Source organism: Otolemur garnettii, unplaced genomic scaffold (genome assembly GCF_000181295.1).
Source record: "Otolemur garnettii isolate 467f Iridium unplaced genomic scaffold, OtoGar3 scaffold00113, whole genome shotgun sequence".
Taxonomy (NCBI): domain Eukaryota; kingdom Metazoa; phylum Chordata; class Mammalia; order Primates; family Galagidae; genus Otolemur; species Otolemur garnettii.
The window spans coordinates 3,284,525-3,300,713 of record NW_003852508.1 but is presented as its reverse complement, the minus strand read 5'-3'; the positions used below and the strand labels follow the sequence as shown (position 1 = coordinate 3,300,713).

At 34.5% G+C, this 16,189-nt stretch overlaps 1 protein-coding gene across 2 annotated transcripts in view; it reads right to left on the bottom strand.

The window, feature by feature from the left end:
* Window positions 1-16,189, bottom strand: part of CSPP1 (centrosome and spindle pole associated protein 1) — a 130,241-nt gene that overhangs the window by 44,590 nt on the left and 69,462 nt on the right. For both annotated transcript variants that reach the window (XM_023517544.1, XM_023517545.1), the window contains exons 16-17: window positions 7,459-7,611; window positions 3,277-3,389 (exon numbers count right to left, since the gene is read on the bottom strand). In XM_023517544.1, the coding sequence (XP_023373312.1) occupies window positions 3,277-3,389; window positions 7,459-7,611 (266 nt within the window). The remainder of the gene's footprint in view (window positions 1-3,276; window positions 3,390-7,458; window positions 7,612-16,189) is intronic.

Below are 16,189 nucleotides of genomic sequence, written 5' to 3'. Positions count from 1 at the left end.
CCCGGCTATTTTTTGGTTGCAGCCGTCATTGTTGTTTGGCGGGTCCGGGCTGGGGATTCGAACCCGCCACCTTAGGTGTACGTGGCTGGCACCTTAGCCGGTTGAGCTATAGGCGCCGAGCCAATATTTTAGTATTTAATAATTTTTCAAGGGAAAAGCACTTCCCCCAAATGTCCTCTCTTATTTCCTATCTGGCAGGCCAATGGAGAAAGAACTAAAACTGTTAGGTGTAGGATTTAGGCCACAAGGATTCATAACTGGGGCCTGCAATGCGGAGTTCTCTGGGTGGAATATTCTAAGGCAGAGCCAATGATCTGAAAGGAGGAGGTTCCTCAGAGCTGGTCCACATCCTCCACGAAGGAGGCAGAGGAGAAGGGCAACATGAGTATTAGTGTTGATGACTACGTTTAAGGATATCAACAGATTTTAGTTACCCTTAAGTATGGATGATTATGATTATTCATCATACTTGTTTTTCTCATGTACATTCCCTCTAGCTTCAAGGTTGCTCTATCTAGCAATGTCAATTTTTGAGTGATAAGAACTTTTTGAGTGATAAGAACTTTAATCTTCTCACATGACTTGATATACAAGGCCTTTTTCCAATGCTTTTTACAACACTATTAAATATGCGCAAGTCTACTTTTTAGGAAGCACTGTAAAACAGCGTGCATTTAATCACTTCTTTAAGTACAATATATCTAGAGAAAACATCATTTAAAATCCAACAAAATTTCATATTTCCCCCTTACTAGTACTTCATGAAAAAAAAATTATACTCACAGAGTCACTTCTCCACCAAAACCAAATAATACCAGTTTGTAAACCATTAATGGACCACACCCTTAGGGAATCCAAATCTTAATGCCAACAAGAATGTAGCACAACAAAAAGAAGAAAGCCACCTTCTAGGTCATGGATTTCAAACTGCATAATATAGAAGTCCTTTAGAGGTTTTGCAGATGTTTTATTAAATGTTTACATTATTTTTAAAGCTACAATTAAAAACATCAAATACTCACAGGTGTTATTTACTAAATTTTAATAGCATAAAGACCCCTGACACATTAACTTGAGCTAATGTATAACGTAACTGTAAATCTTGGGCTTCTCCTGCCATCTTTTTGCAAAGATTTGAACATTTTATAACATTTAATACTTTAGTTTTAGATACTTCTTGTCTATCATTTTATTGTTGACAAAATAATAAACACCATTATGCTACTTTACATTTTTTTAGAATTCTATGTTAGATTTTTGGGGGGGGGGAAGTAATTTTTAAAAGGTCACTAAAAGAAAAATTTGAAAACTATCATTCAAAACCAATCCATTCACCCACACAGGATTTACAGGTTGGGAGAACAAAAGACTGAAACTAAAATAGTCAAAGCTTCCCCCATTACTATAGTTTTTTTTTTTTTTTCCCAGAGGAAAAGCATTCCTAGAGATCCCTATTAAAGTACAATAGCTACACATACATTATTTGAAGTCAAGTGACATAGGTTCAAGTACTGGCCTTACAATTTGCTAGCTCCAATAGTACGGGCAAGCCTGTTACTCTGTGTTTTAGCTGCATGTCATAAAATAGAGACAATAAAACCTTTCCTAGAGAATTATGAAGTTTAATGAGATACTACATGTAAAATTATCTTATAAACAAAAAGGATATATAATTGTAAAGTTGCTGTTCTTTTTATTATTATTAAATTCTACCTTACATAACAGTAAAACTTACTAAATATAATAAGAGTTATTACTTAAACTGGGACTTGCTAGTATTAGGGACCAATATACTACAGGGTCCTTCAAGTTCAACAGCTAACTCTGTACCCTCAACCCTGCTGCTATCTGACTTGAATGGACAATGGTCTTGGGATCTCTGATGCCACTGTCTCACATTCAATATCTACGTTGCTTCCATTGATTCTTAGAAAGGCCTTTCCATCTATTTCCACTATAACTACTCTAGTAAAATAGCCTTGTTTTCTGTCTTTTCAATTTTCCATCATTATTATCTTTTTTTTTTTTTTTTTGAGACAGAGTCTCACACTATGGCCCTAGGTAGAGTGCCATGGTATTATAGCTCACAGCAACCTTAGACTTTTGGGCTCAAGTGATTCTCTTTCCTCATTCCACCTCCCAAGTAGCTGGGACTATAGGCACCCGCCACAATGCCTGGCTATGTTTAGAATAGGGTCTTGCTCTAGCTTGGGTTGGTCTCAAACTCATGAGCTTGTAATCTGCTGGCCTCAGCCTCCCAGAGTGCTGTAATTACAGGCGTGAGCCACCACTCCTGGCCCATTAATATATCTTAAACATTACCGTCAGATCAATCATCCTTAAAGACTATATCCATTATGTCATTGCCTTATTTAAGATCAATAATAATAGGATTAGAAAGAAGAAGACATATTATAGCAGAATCTATTTTATGAGGTTGGGATTTGGTTGGACAGCCTTGTATGTCCGGCTAAAGAGTTAGACTAGATAATTTCTGTAAGGCAAGGAAAACTTACCAGGTTTTGAGTAAAGAACAGCATGTAAGAACTCTTATCAAAGGAAGATTAACCAGGCCACAGGATTAATCTGATACTAGGATGTATGTATGGATATGACGGGGAGGGTGTTAAGGAAAGAAAAAACTGTGCGTCGATTATGAACAAGTATCTTATTCATCTCAAGCTATATCCCTGGTCTTCAGCACATGCGTGGACACACTGTGAGAGTTCAACACATCTATTAGCTTAATAAACACCGGATACACAGGTGTCTTCCTCTGGGAATAGTTTAGGCCTTTCTATTATTTTAAAATGCTATTTTACTTACAGACATAAATAGGGCAAATAACTGCAAAATGTGGTTCTATCTCAGTTTATGTATTTAATATCTGTAATATGAGTCAAGAATATAAAATCATTTGGGAAAAAACTTGCTTTTCTACTAACTTATAAGTATCCAGAAAGTATAACTAACTTATGAATGCCCAATAGACAGATATTTTCATAAGTCTTGCAGTTTTAAAAATCTCAACATTTTCCAATTTAAAATTAATAATTTAATAGTTTAGAAAAAATTAAATCAATTACTATACCTGTCTCATTTCCTTTTTTTCAGATATAAATAACTTTAGTATCACTTCTATCTGATACCTTAGATATTTTAGATAATTGCATAGCATTTTAGAAGTTAATATTGATCCTGTGGAAAAATTTCTGCAAATTCAATTTGTTAAAAATCTTACAAAACTTTGAAATTATGATCAAATAAGCATTTCACCTGAAAACGAAGAAAATCCTTGTACAGTTCTTGCTGTTTAATCTGAAGTTCAGTTGGAGGCTCACCAAATATATTTCCCCGAGCAAAAGGAGAGCTCTGTGTTTGCACATGACCTTAAAAGAGATGTTTTGCAAAAATGTAACATTAACCAATGCTTAGAAAATGTAAAGGTTAAAGAATAAAGAGTTTGCTAATAAATTCATATTTTTAAAAACTGTGCTAAATATAGGAGGCCAGGGGTTAAAATCAGAACAGAAGGCTGAGATTAAAATCTGAAGATGAGATGAAAAGTAATAAAAGAAAGAAAAATAGTAAAACTAAAATAAAATTAATGCAGTTAAAAAATTATACTATTGTCTATAATTTAAGAAGAAAAAAAAGCCCACCAAGGAAATGTAACACTAACAGACCTAAACAACTCTCACTGCACCAAAGGCTTTAAACTAGAATTTATGGAGAGAGAAAAAGTACATATTTTAATTCTTATGTGTGTAACTATCTTTTTACTTAAAAATACTGCTTAACTGCATTGAAATGTATTATATATGTATATTTAAATATTTCTAAAATTGTTTTTTAAAATTAGTAATTCCAAAATTCTTTCCATATATAGTCTAAACAGATTAGAAAGTCAGCTATAAAAATATTTCTAAAAAATTAAAATGAATCTTAATCACTGTAATAGTTTTTATTTTAAAAACTATCAGAAACCAGACACAGTAGCTCACACTTATAATCACAGCAGTTTGGGAGGCCAAGGCAGGGCATCACTTGAGACCAACCTGGGCAACAATGTGAGACCCTGTCTTTACAAAAAATAATAAAAATTAGCTGGGTGTAGTGGCACACATCTGTCACCATAGCTACCTGGGAGGGTGAAGCAGGAGGATCACATGAGCCCCAGGGCTTAAGGTTATATAGTGAGCTATAATCAAGCCTGGGCAACAGAATGAGACCCTCTCTTAAAAAGAAGAAAAAACTATCAAAACAATGAGAAATGAGAAATAAACATGACTAATAATATTTTATTATACTTGTATATTGCCTATATACTCTTAGAAGGAAAAAAATATTTCATAAAAGCACTCTGAAAAACAATTATACCCTTGGGATCTCTGTGGGTAGAGAAAAAAATGACATTTAAATTTAAGCTTCAGATAACTTTTAAATTATTTTTGAGTTTCTGACAGATCATCAATCCAGAGCGTGTGTTTCTTACACGTAGCTTTGTGCAGACTGTCTGTTTTGCAGTGTAGCTGCCATTCAGGTCTATTTTGTCTTTGTATTTAAATTTATTAACACTTACTGAATAAATAGCAAAAAGCCAAATTAATACTTAGACATTATAAATACTTTTTTCCACTACAAAATTTTCCTACTGAAAACAAACTAAACATCACTTTGAAGGTTCTTTTAAATTTTATGCTGTGGTAGAAAAGCTGATTAGCAAAACAAAATTGAATAGTATGTTTCGCCTTTACGATCATTCATATTCAAAGAAAATAAAGTGTATCTAGATATCATAAGCTAAAAAATAAATTTAACTTAAATTAGTACTGGAGTTTAATAAATAGCAGGTCATCTAAAAACTTTAAAGTGAAAGAAAAACAAGGAACAGAACAAAGGGCCTCAAAAACAGACTAATAAAAATGATGCCACAGCATCTTTGGACCAACAGAGTGAGATTCTTATCTCAAAAAAAAAAAAAAAAAGAAAGAAAGAAACATTAGAGCTATGGTTCTCAACCTGTGGCTTGCCACCCCTATGTAACAATGAAAATACATTGTGGCATTAGGAAGGTTGAGAACCACTGCATTAGAGGATAATGAACCTTAAAACAGGTTGTAACAATCAAGTTTCAGATGTATTTGAGTTCCTTAAGGCCTTTAAAATATTAAATGCCACATGTATATACAGACATGTATGTACATAAATATATAAATATATATGCACTCATACATATATAGAAGTACCAAAAAATGTATACACATGTAAAAAAAAACTAGATTAAAATTGTAGTACTCGGCTTGGCGCCTGTGGCTCAAGTGGCTAAGGTGCCAGCCACATTACACCTAAGGTTGTGGGTTCGAATCCAGCCCAGACCTGCCAAACAACAATGATGGCTGCAACCAAAAAATAGCCAGGCATTGTGGCGGACGCCTGTGGTCCCAGCTACTTGGGAGGCTGAGGCAGGAGACTCGCTTGAGCCCAGGAGTTGGAGGTTGCTGTGAGCTGTGAAGCCATGGCACTCTACCCAGGGGGATAGCTTGAGGCTCTGTCTCAAAACAAACAAACAAACAAACAAATAATAAAATTGTAGTACTCAATATATACCAACAGCAAAAGATGAATACAAGTCACATTTGAGCACCTCCTGTAAGTGCAGATGTTGACATGACCTGAATATTATAATAGTTTTTTCCTTTCTTAAAATGTATGTACATATTTTTGGCACCCTCTGTATATGTCATAGCACAAATAGGTGGCTTGATAGTTTCTTGAATTCAGAAAGTTTATTAGGTTAATTTCTTAGGGAAGGAAAGTCTAATTTAGGGAATTTCAATTCACAAAAAAAAAATGTTACACATTTTATGATTTTTTAATGATTTCTTAAAATAGAGCATCCTGGCAACACTACCAGCATCAGCTCCTAGCAGCGGGTACACAAGGCTACAGAGCACACGTTTTGTTGTGCATGTTCAATCACCAAGCTATGCTTTTGGGAGGGGGCCATGGAAACTGTTGATTTTCCGATGTCTGATGAGCAGAGCAAGATGCCCAGAAGTGTTACTACTAAGATAAAGTAAGTTCTAGACTGAGAAAGAACTACAAACATTACTTGGTATGGAAGAAAAGAGTAGAGACAGAGTCTATATAGCACTGCTATTTCAATACAGACTACTAGAAAAAGCAGCAAATGAAAAAAAGAAAATAATGATATTCAGAAAGAAGTCAAAATTCAACATACTGAATTATTAATAATTAAGAGAGCCAAATCAGTAGTTTCATCAAAATTCCAGTTCTAATTTTAGTGTTCTAAAATCAAAGCTGGATCCAATGAGTAAAAATTTATTGCGGATCACAATAAGAAAGCATTTTCTCATAATCAGAGAATAGACTGGAATAGACCACCCACAGCAACAGCAAATAACCCATCTCCTGAAGTATTCAAAAGGGCTGTAGTGATTATGGCCACCATCAAAGACTTGGAAGACGCAGAGCTAGTGACTAATCACAGCTCCTAATTTAACTCATCAGTCTAGCCAATAATAAGGTTAAAAACAAAAAAGACTGCATGATCAGTCAAAAATACTTAAGAACTTCCTAACTGAAAAGTTCTTTTCCAGTCTAACATCAAAATGTTCGTGAAAGTACATTTGTAGTAAATGTTACTTCTACAGGCAATAAAATATAGTGCAAGGTGGTGTATTCTTTAAACTTCATTTGATTTTTAAATATATAACATACTTTCATACATATTTGACAACTTTTCCTGGGATGTCATTAATAGCTTTTAATTTATAGATTACCTTTAACAGAGATATTTTAATTAAAAGATATTAAGAGTAAATCAAAGATATTTGGTTACAAAAAAGGAATGTAACCAGATACTAAATTTTAAATTACTTAGACAAAGATATACTGTGATTTTAAAAGGAAGGGTAAATGATTACTAAAATAAGCAAACAATGAATTTCCTTATATAATTTATCATATCACAACTGATTCCTCTTCACTAATTCAAACAGTTATGGCTATAAGCAAACTGTGCATGTATAAAAAAGGTATTTGATTTTAAGAAATGTCTACCGGGTGGCACCTGTGGCTCAAGGAGCAGGGCGTTAACCCCATATGCTGGAGATGGTGGGTTCAAACCCAGCACTGGCCAAAAAAAAAAAAAAGAAATGTCTACCAACTAGCAAAATAAAAATGTTAGCAGCAAGTAAATTACACATAGCAAGTTACAAAGCTGAAAAGAAATACACAATATTAAGAATAAAACTTCCCCAAATACTTTTTATCAAAATAACTATGAAGAAAAGATACTTTATGGACGTACACTATGCTTCCAGAATCAGAGTGACCAAATTCTCAAAATCACAATAAGAATTTAGTCAAAGAACAGTAGAGAAATGTTACTGAACAACTTTAGAAATGTTAAAAAAAAATGTGATCAGAAACCTGAGTTTTTATTTGCAGAATCTTCTAGGTTCTCAGCATTTGAAGTGGCTAAATTTTGGTCTAGAGATACAACAGCCCTTTTATCTTCATGTGATCTCGCATCTGGGTTATGGTAGGCATCTATATTTTGTCTGTGCATCCTATTCAAATCAGCTGAGAGGAAAAAATAAGCCATTTATGTCAATAAACACATTTCTATAATGGTATACGTACATCTTCTTAAAATAGGAAATTAGTAAACATAGGAGAGAGCTAGGAATCGTTCAATGATGTGTTGGTTCCCTGAAAACAGAAACAAAATTATCAAAATTTTCAAGATTTAAAAACAAACTCAAAATTAGTAGAGAAATTAAGGATGCATAAATCTTTGACAATCCATAAAAATCATATTAAGAATACTTATTGCTTCAGAACTTAAATACAACTTCTTGACTTCAGAGTTCGCCAGTGAAACTTCTGATAATTTCAACAACACACACAGTAAACAATGAAGCAAGGTTAAAAAAAAAATAGCAACAATTTAAAACAAGTCATAGCAAAATTTTCCAAACCTCATCAGCTCTCCTAATGAAAACACATAATCACACGGAGTAGAATTTTAAAATATATCCACAAGTTCTTCAACAATCCTCCCTCAAAAGATGAAGCTCAATTCTCCACCACCACCACCCTCCACATGGTCCAGTCACTTTGTATGATGAGTATATTGCAGAAATGATGGTATATGACTTCTGAAGCTTCTTGAAAAAAGAAGCTTGATCGGTCTATGGATCACTCACTCTGAAGGCCAACTGCCAAATGATAAGGACACCCAAGGAGCCCCAGGAAGAGGCCCACACCAAAGGAACTGAGGCTTCCATCAAGCCTTCAGGTGGGTGCAGCCTCGGCCAACATCTCACCAGGACTTGTGAGAGACCTTAAGGCAGAACCGCCAAGACAAACTACTCGCAAATTACTAACCCACAAAATCACCAGGTAACTACTAATGTTTATTATCCTAAAACACTAAGTTTTAAAGTAATTTCTTATATAGCAACAGATATCAAATGCACATAACCAAGCAGTGAATCTACCAATGGGTCAAACCCCAAAACAGACCAAATGAGTACAGACCTCAAAAGTTTTCGCAATACTCTAGTCTCGGCTAGACTCTGTCTCAAAAAACAAAAAACAAAAATCCTGGGACAGTATGGCCATAGTCAAAGTGAAATTAAACCTAGATATAAGAAGTATTTATTACAAAGTTATAATGTGTGTTATGTTCAAGATGTCTGTTACATTTTGGACATGAATCAAGCCCAATAGAGAAAATAGAATAATGTGAGAGAATGCCCCAAAGTGGTAAAACATGAGGAGAGTTCCGGCAATCTTAAAGGAGTCCAGCTTCACTACAGCACAAAGCACACATAATAGAGCAATCACAAATAAGACCGGAAACTGCAGAACTGAACACCTATTCTGGAATATCCTAAAATGTGCTGATTCTCAACATCGTTTTACAGATGGCAATGGAGACAGTTTGGGTAGTTACGGAAGTAGCATTAGGGTATTGATCTATTTTGTGCTGCCGTCACAGAATATCACAGACTGAGTAATTTAATACTGAACAGAAATTTATTAGCTCAGTTCTAGGGCCTAGGAAGTCAAATATCAAGGTGCTGGCACATAAAAGGGTGATGAACTCCCTCTTTTTTTAACAGCACCAATGCCATGAGGGTGGTGCCTTCATGGCCTCATCAGCTCTGGAAGATCCCTCCTCTTAAGACTGTTACAATGGCAGTTCCGACTTTAACCTGAGTTTTAGAGGAGACAAACATTTAAACCATAGCAGTTAGTACCAATGGTAACTAACATTTAATTTTCAACATTTTAATATCCTATATAGTAACCCCAGTATTATAGATAAAGAAATTAAACTAAATTAATTTTCTCAAAAGGCCACAAACCTAGTAAATGGCAGACCAAGGATGTGGACACGATCAGCAACACTCTAGAATCTTCAATCACTTTTTGAGTATAGAATAAATATACTTTAATTAGATACGTGGCTTGGATGTGAAAAACAAAGGAGGACAATTAAGAAGTAATAAGGAGGCCGGGTGCAGGGGCTCATGCCTATAATCCCTCCACTCTGGGAGGCTGAGGCAGTTGGATTTGGGCCAGGCACAGTGGCTCACACCTGTAATCTCAGCACTCTGGGAGACCAAGGTAGGAGGATCACTTTAGGTCAGGAGCTCAAGATGAGCCTGAGCAAGAGTGAGACCCTATCTCTCTAAAAATAGCATAGATGAAAGGATGAGTATATCTAATTCAAATAGCACATGAGGTTAACAGACAGTCCTTAGAAGAAAGACCATGTTTGTAAACCAAGATGCTAATCCTAGTTCATAGCACACATTCAATACACATTAGCTGGCAGTGAAGATGGTATCTCAGAGGATACAGAAGATTTAAATGAAAAAGGAACTGCTGACCCAGCTCAAAGAGGATAAGAACTGGGTCAAAAATCATTAAAGTTTAATTAGAACATCAGGGCTCTTTTTTCGAATGTAGCATCAACAGAAGAATGGAAGCTAGAAATCATGTAACAAAAGATTAAGCAATAGGAGGGTGGAAAGCAATGACAGCAACAAGCATAGACCACGAAGCATAGACCATGTTTTGAATGTGTTTTGTATGATAACACAAGCAAATGTGTTTAAGAATAATGGTGACCTGGGCAGCGCCTGTGGCTCAGTGAGGAGGGCACTGGCCCCATATACCAGGGGTGGAGGGTTCAAACCCGGCCCCGGCCAAACCACAACAAAAAAAAAAATAGCTGGGCGTTGTGTCGAGCGCCTGTAGTCCCAGCAGCTCGGGAGGCTGAGGCAAGATAATCACTTAAGCCTAGGAGTCAGAGGTTGCTGTGAGCTGTGACGCCACAGCACTCTACCCAGGACAATAAAGTGAGACTCTGTCTCCAGAAAAAAAAAAGAATATTGGTGACCTAAGCATTTTCAGAAATAGAAGGGAAGGTCACGAGCTAATGACTTTGGTCCCTGAAAAGTCCAAAAATGAAACAAAATAACTCAAATGGGAAATCATTCTATCATCCAATTCACTAAAACAGCTTATGCTGTCTATATAAATTACTAAGAATAATATTACATAGTATTCTCTTATTTTTTTCTATTACTAGACTGCAGTCTATCAGGTTCACTCCTTCCAGATGATACCTAGAGTTCTGCTACCAAACTAGGGAGTGCTCAGGGAATGCAATCTCATTTTGATAGTCTATTACACAAACCATACATTAAGAGAGAAATATCCTATGCCTAAACAAACTTCAAATCAATAACATATTATTTATTGCATGTAGTTACACAAGGACCTCTCCATTAGAGTAATATTCAATGTATTTATATGAAAGGGAAATTAATTTCAGCTGAATACATAATTATTACTTAAGAGTTAAGACTATTAAACTTAAAAATCAAATCAATGTTGCCTTTTTTACTGGAAAAAAATGATTTGTCAATCAACTGGGCACTCCTTTTCCATCTTTCTATGAAGTGGTAAAATAAAAAAAGAAAGGCATGTGGGTCAAGAATGTAATTTACCAATTACAAAGAATGGACTTCATTTTAAATTTAAATCATATCTCTTAATATAAAATCATAAACATTACACGAATTCTAGAACTGATAGAATAACAACAACAACAACAAAAAGGCACAGATTTATAAGTGGGAAAATAATTCTACTCTCTGACCAATTTATCAGACTACAGCTAACTAAACCATACAATACAGATAAACAATATATAAATAGTACTTAATTTTTTTCAATCTTTACATTTTTAAATAAACCTAAATGAATAGTTTGAAAATTAAAATTATCAATAACTTCACAAGTAAGCTGCTACTTATTATATTTTTGTGGAAGATACAAACCAAAAAAAATTTTTTAATGGTTGTTATATGTTAGCTATTACTATAAGTTCAGCATTATTCAGCAATTTATGGCTAATACAAACTCTATTATAATGAATTAATTCAGAGAGCCAAGCAAAATTTCCAACCCCAGCCCTATTAGCAATGAATAGTTCAAAATTAACCTAATTTAAAATACTATACTTATAGAGATCACAGTCTCTAAGGTATGTAAAAATCTAACAGGTAATATATAAAATAAATCTCACAAACTTAAAAACAATAAAACCATTAAAAGTGTATTTTCTAAACAAAGCATAGAATATAAAGTAGAATCTGGAATAGAAACAAAGTCTAGAATATAAACTAGAATTGAATGAAAAATAGCTCTTTGCAAAATCCCCAGATGCTTGAGAAATTTTAGAGCCTACTTCTGAATAAACTGATGGGTCAAAGAAAAGCCACAAGAAAAATCAGAAAATTGAACTGAATGAAATTAAAAATGCAAAACATTTTAAAACAGTACTCAGAGGGAAACTGTAGGGTATTTAAATTCATAGAAAATAAGGTTGGAAATCATAATCTAAGAAACTATATCAACAAATTAGAAAAACAAGAGTAAGCACAAAGTAAATTAAAGGAAGAAAATAGTAAAGGGCAAAAATCCATGAAACTGAAAGAAAAGCAGGGGAAAAAATCAATGAAAACTAAGCCCCTATATGAAAAGATCCATAAAATTGATAAATTTCCAACCAAACTGATTAAAATAAAGAATATACAAATTACAAATACCAGGAGTGAATGAGGAACCATCACCATAGGTCCTACAGACATTAGGAGAAAGAAATATGAACTGTATGCCAATAAATTCAAAGCTTAAATAAAATGGACAAATTCCTTGAATGATTCAAACTACCAAAGTTCACAAAAGAAATAAACTGAGTATTTCTTTATCTACTAAAGATATTGAGTCTATACTTTAATACCTTCTCCTAAAGAAAATTCCTAGCCCACTGTTAAATTCTACTAACAGAAAAAATACTTCCCAACTTATGTTACGAGGCTAGCATTACCTTAATACTAAAACCCGACAATGACAGAAGGAAGTAAAAGCAGATGAATATCTCTTATGAGCCTAGATGCAAAAATCCCTAACAAAATATTAGCAGATCAAATTCTACAACATATAAAAAGAAGACAAAAATGCAACATGGTTTATCCTAGGAATGCAAGACTGGTCGAACATTCAAAAATCAAAGTAACTTATCATATGTCAGAAAGGTAAAAAGACCACATTACCATCTCAATAGATGAAGAAAAGCATCTGACAAAATTCAACATATATTAATGAAAAAAACTCTGAGCAAACTAAGAATAGAAGAGAAAATCCTCACTGTGATAAAAGAAAATTGATCATTGAAAAGCCTATAACTAACTTAATGGTTAAAGACTGAATGCTTTCCACCTAGTATCTTAGGCAAGACAAGAATGCCTGCTTTCATGATTTCTACACATTGTACTGGCATTCTTAACCAGTGCAAAATACAAGTAAAATAAGTAAAAGTCATTTAGATTAGAAAAGAAGTAAAATTATCTTGCCTGCAGATATCTTGCCTTCTGCCTCAGGCTCCTAAGTAGCTGGGACTACAAGGGCCCAGATGATATGTCTATCTACATTAAAAACACACACACACACACACACACACACACACACACAAAGAAGCTACAAAAAAACTAATAAAAACTAACCAGTGAGTTTAGCATGGCTATCGAATATAAGGACAGTGTACAAAAAATCATCTGAATTTTTAGAGATACAATTTAATAAAACATATACAAGATTTGCCAGTGAAAACTATAAAATATTGCTGAAAGCAATAAATAATAAATGAACAGATAGATATTTCTGGATCAACAAACTCTATATTGTTAAGATGTTGAATGTTCTAATATTGATCTATAGATTCAATGTAATTCCAAGAAAATCCTACCACATTTTGTTGAAGTTGACACAGTAATAGTAAAATATCCAAAAAGCCAAGTTCTCAGAATAATCTTGAAAAAGAAGAGCAAATCTGGAGGACTCACACTTTCAATTTCAAACTTACTACAAAGTTACAGTAATCAGGAGAGTATGATACAGGCAAAAGGAAAGAAAGAGAGAGGTATGGAACAGAACTGGGAGTCCAGAAATAAATTTATGGTCAACTGATTTTTGGCAAAGAAACCAAGACAAATGAAGGTCAAAAATGTTCTACAGTGTGACTGTAGCACAAACTCTGTGAATATACTAAGGACTACAGAAATGTACACTTCATATGGGTAAACTGTGTGGTATGGGAGTTAGATCTCAAGACAGCTGTGTATATACAAGGGGAGGGAGAGAAAGAGAGAGAAAAAGAAAGAGAGAAAAACTGTCACAGATTGGAAGAGATATGAACTAAATACAATATAGGATCTTGGATTAGGGCCTGAAATAGAATAAGAATATTAGGGGAAAAATTGTTAAAATTCAAATAAAGCCTGTAATTTAATAGCATTATACCAAGATATAAGATATTATATCAATTTCTGGGTTGGCTTTTCTTTTTTCTTTGAGACAGAGTCTTGCTTTGATGCCCCGGCAAGAGTACCATGGTCTCAGCCTAGCTCACAGTAAGAACCTCAGACTCCTGGGCTTACACAATCCTCCTGCCTCTGCCTCCTAAGTAACTGGGACTACAAGTGCCCACCACAACACCCCACTACTTTTTCACTTTTAGTGGAGACAGGTTTTACTTTGCTAAGGCTGGTTTCCCACTCCTGACCTCAAGCGACCCTCCCATCTTCACCTCCCAGAATGCTAGGTGTAAAGGTATGAGCTACCAGACCTGGCCTAATTTCTGGCTTTGATCATACTGCCATGATTATCTAAGATGTTACCATTAGGGAAACAGTGAAAGATACTCTCTATATCCATCTTTCCATTATTAGGTCTTAAAATACCTGAGTTGTCACTGTGCAATTAAAAGAATGACTAAAACTTTAAAGATGCACAATTCAAATGCTGATGAAAATTCAGAACAATTAGAAATCTCTTATTTTTCTGACAAGAATGCAAATGGCACAACCAATTTGGAAAACGGTCTGGTAGTTTCTTATGAAATTAAACATACTTACTATACAATTCAGCAATCCCATTCTTAAGCACTTACCAAAAGAAATGAAAATGAAAATTAACAGCTTTAGTCATAATAGCCTTAAACTGGCAACAACCCAAACGACCATCCATCCACTGGTAAATGGAGGTAATACCTCCAAACAAAGTAATACTACTCAGTAATAAAAAGAATTAAGCTACTGATACATGCAACAACATGGATACACCTCAAAAACATTATACTAAAATACAAATGTCAGAAGAAGAGGCAACACTAGTAAGCCAGGGGCAGATGGGAAGAGGACTGACTGTGGAGGACAGAAGGGACTTGCTGACAATGTCCCTTTTTGCAGGGCTGGAAATGTTCTACATCTCCACTGTGGTAGTTACAGTTACCAGAATCACGTGTCAAAACTCACTGAGCTTTTTAAAGGGTGAATTTTATTATACCTCAATAAACATAAAAAGCAAACCAAAATCTACCTGAGGCAAATAAATATATTAAAGAAATACAAATATCTAATAAAATATACATGAAGAAACAATCAATTAGAAGTATGAGATAACTTTTGCCAACTTTCAAGTTGGTTAAGTTTTAATTTTATATTTAAAGTTTTATTTTCATTGACTTTTTTCTTTTGGCATACAGTTTTAAAAATGTTCAACACATGGGCTCGGCACCCATAGCTCAGTGTGTTAGGGTGCCAGCCACCTACACCAGGGCTGGCGGGTTCAAACCCAGGCCAGGCCTGCTAAACTACAATGACAACTACAACAACAACAAAAGAAATAGCCGGGCATTGTTGCGGCCGCCTGTAGCCCCAGCTACTCAGAAGGCTGAAGCAAGAGAATCGCTTAAGCCCAAGAGTTTGAAGTTGCTGTGAGCTGTGATGCCACAGCACTCTACCGAGGGTGACATAGTGAGACTCTGTCTCCAAAAAAAAAAAAAAAAAAAAATTAACACATGTACATTTCACATAACAACACTTTATAATAAAGATACCGAAAAGTTCCACCATCTAAAAAACTTCTATCATGCTCTCTCTTTATAGTTATTCCCTCTCCCCATCCAAAACCCCTGGCAACCACTGATTTGTTCTCCTTCCCTATAGTTTTGTCATTTTGAGAGTATCATATAATGGAAATATACATGTATAACCACCACTCAGAAAAGGGCTTCTTTCAGTTATAACAGCTTAACTATCACGACAGTCCTCCAAGTTGTGCGCATCAACTGTTCATTCTTTCTTATTGCTGAATAGCATCCCTCTAAATGGATATACTACAGTGTGCTTGTCCATTTCACCACTGAAAGACCCTATTAGTGTTTTTATATGTCCTTGAATAAAAAACTTTAAAGTATTGTACAGTAATTAAGATGAGAAGAAGTTACTTTAAAAGAGTTGATGCTACCTTATAGTTCTGTAAATAATAGATTATAATAGATTATGTTATTTCATTGTAACTACTATTCTTTATAAAGGGCTCTTAGCTAAGGTTGAAGAGCAATTTCATTAAATTTCTCGAATAAAAAAGATCAAAACAGAACAACAGGAGGAATTAGAAAAGCCAGCAGCAGAATTAGAGTTAACCAAAATAAAGTACAGAGGTTATAAGTACAGAGGTTATATGGTCTCATTATCTCATTGTTTATATTATATATTTCAGATATAATACTACC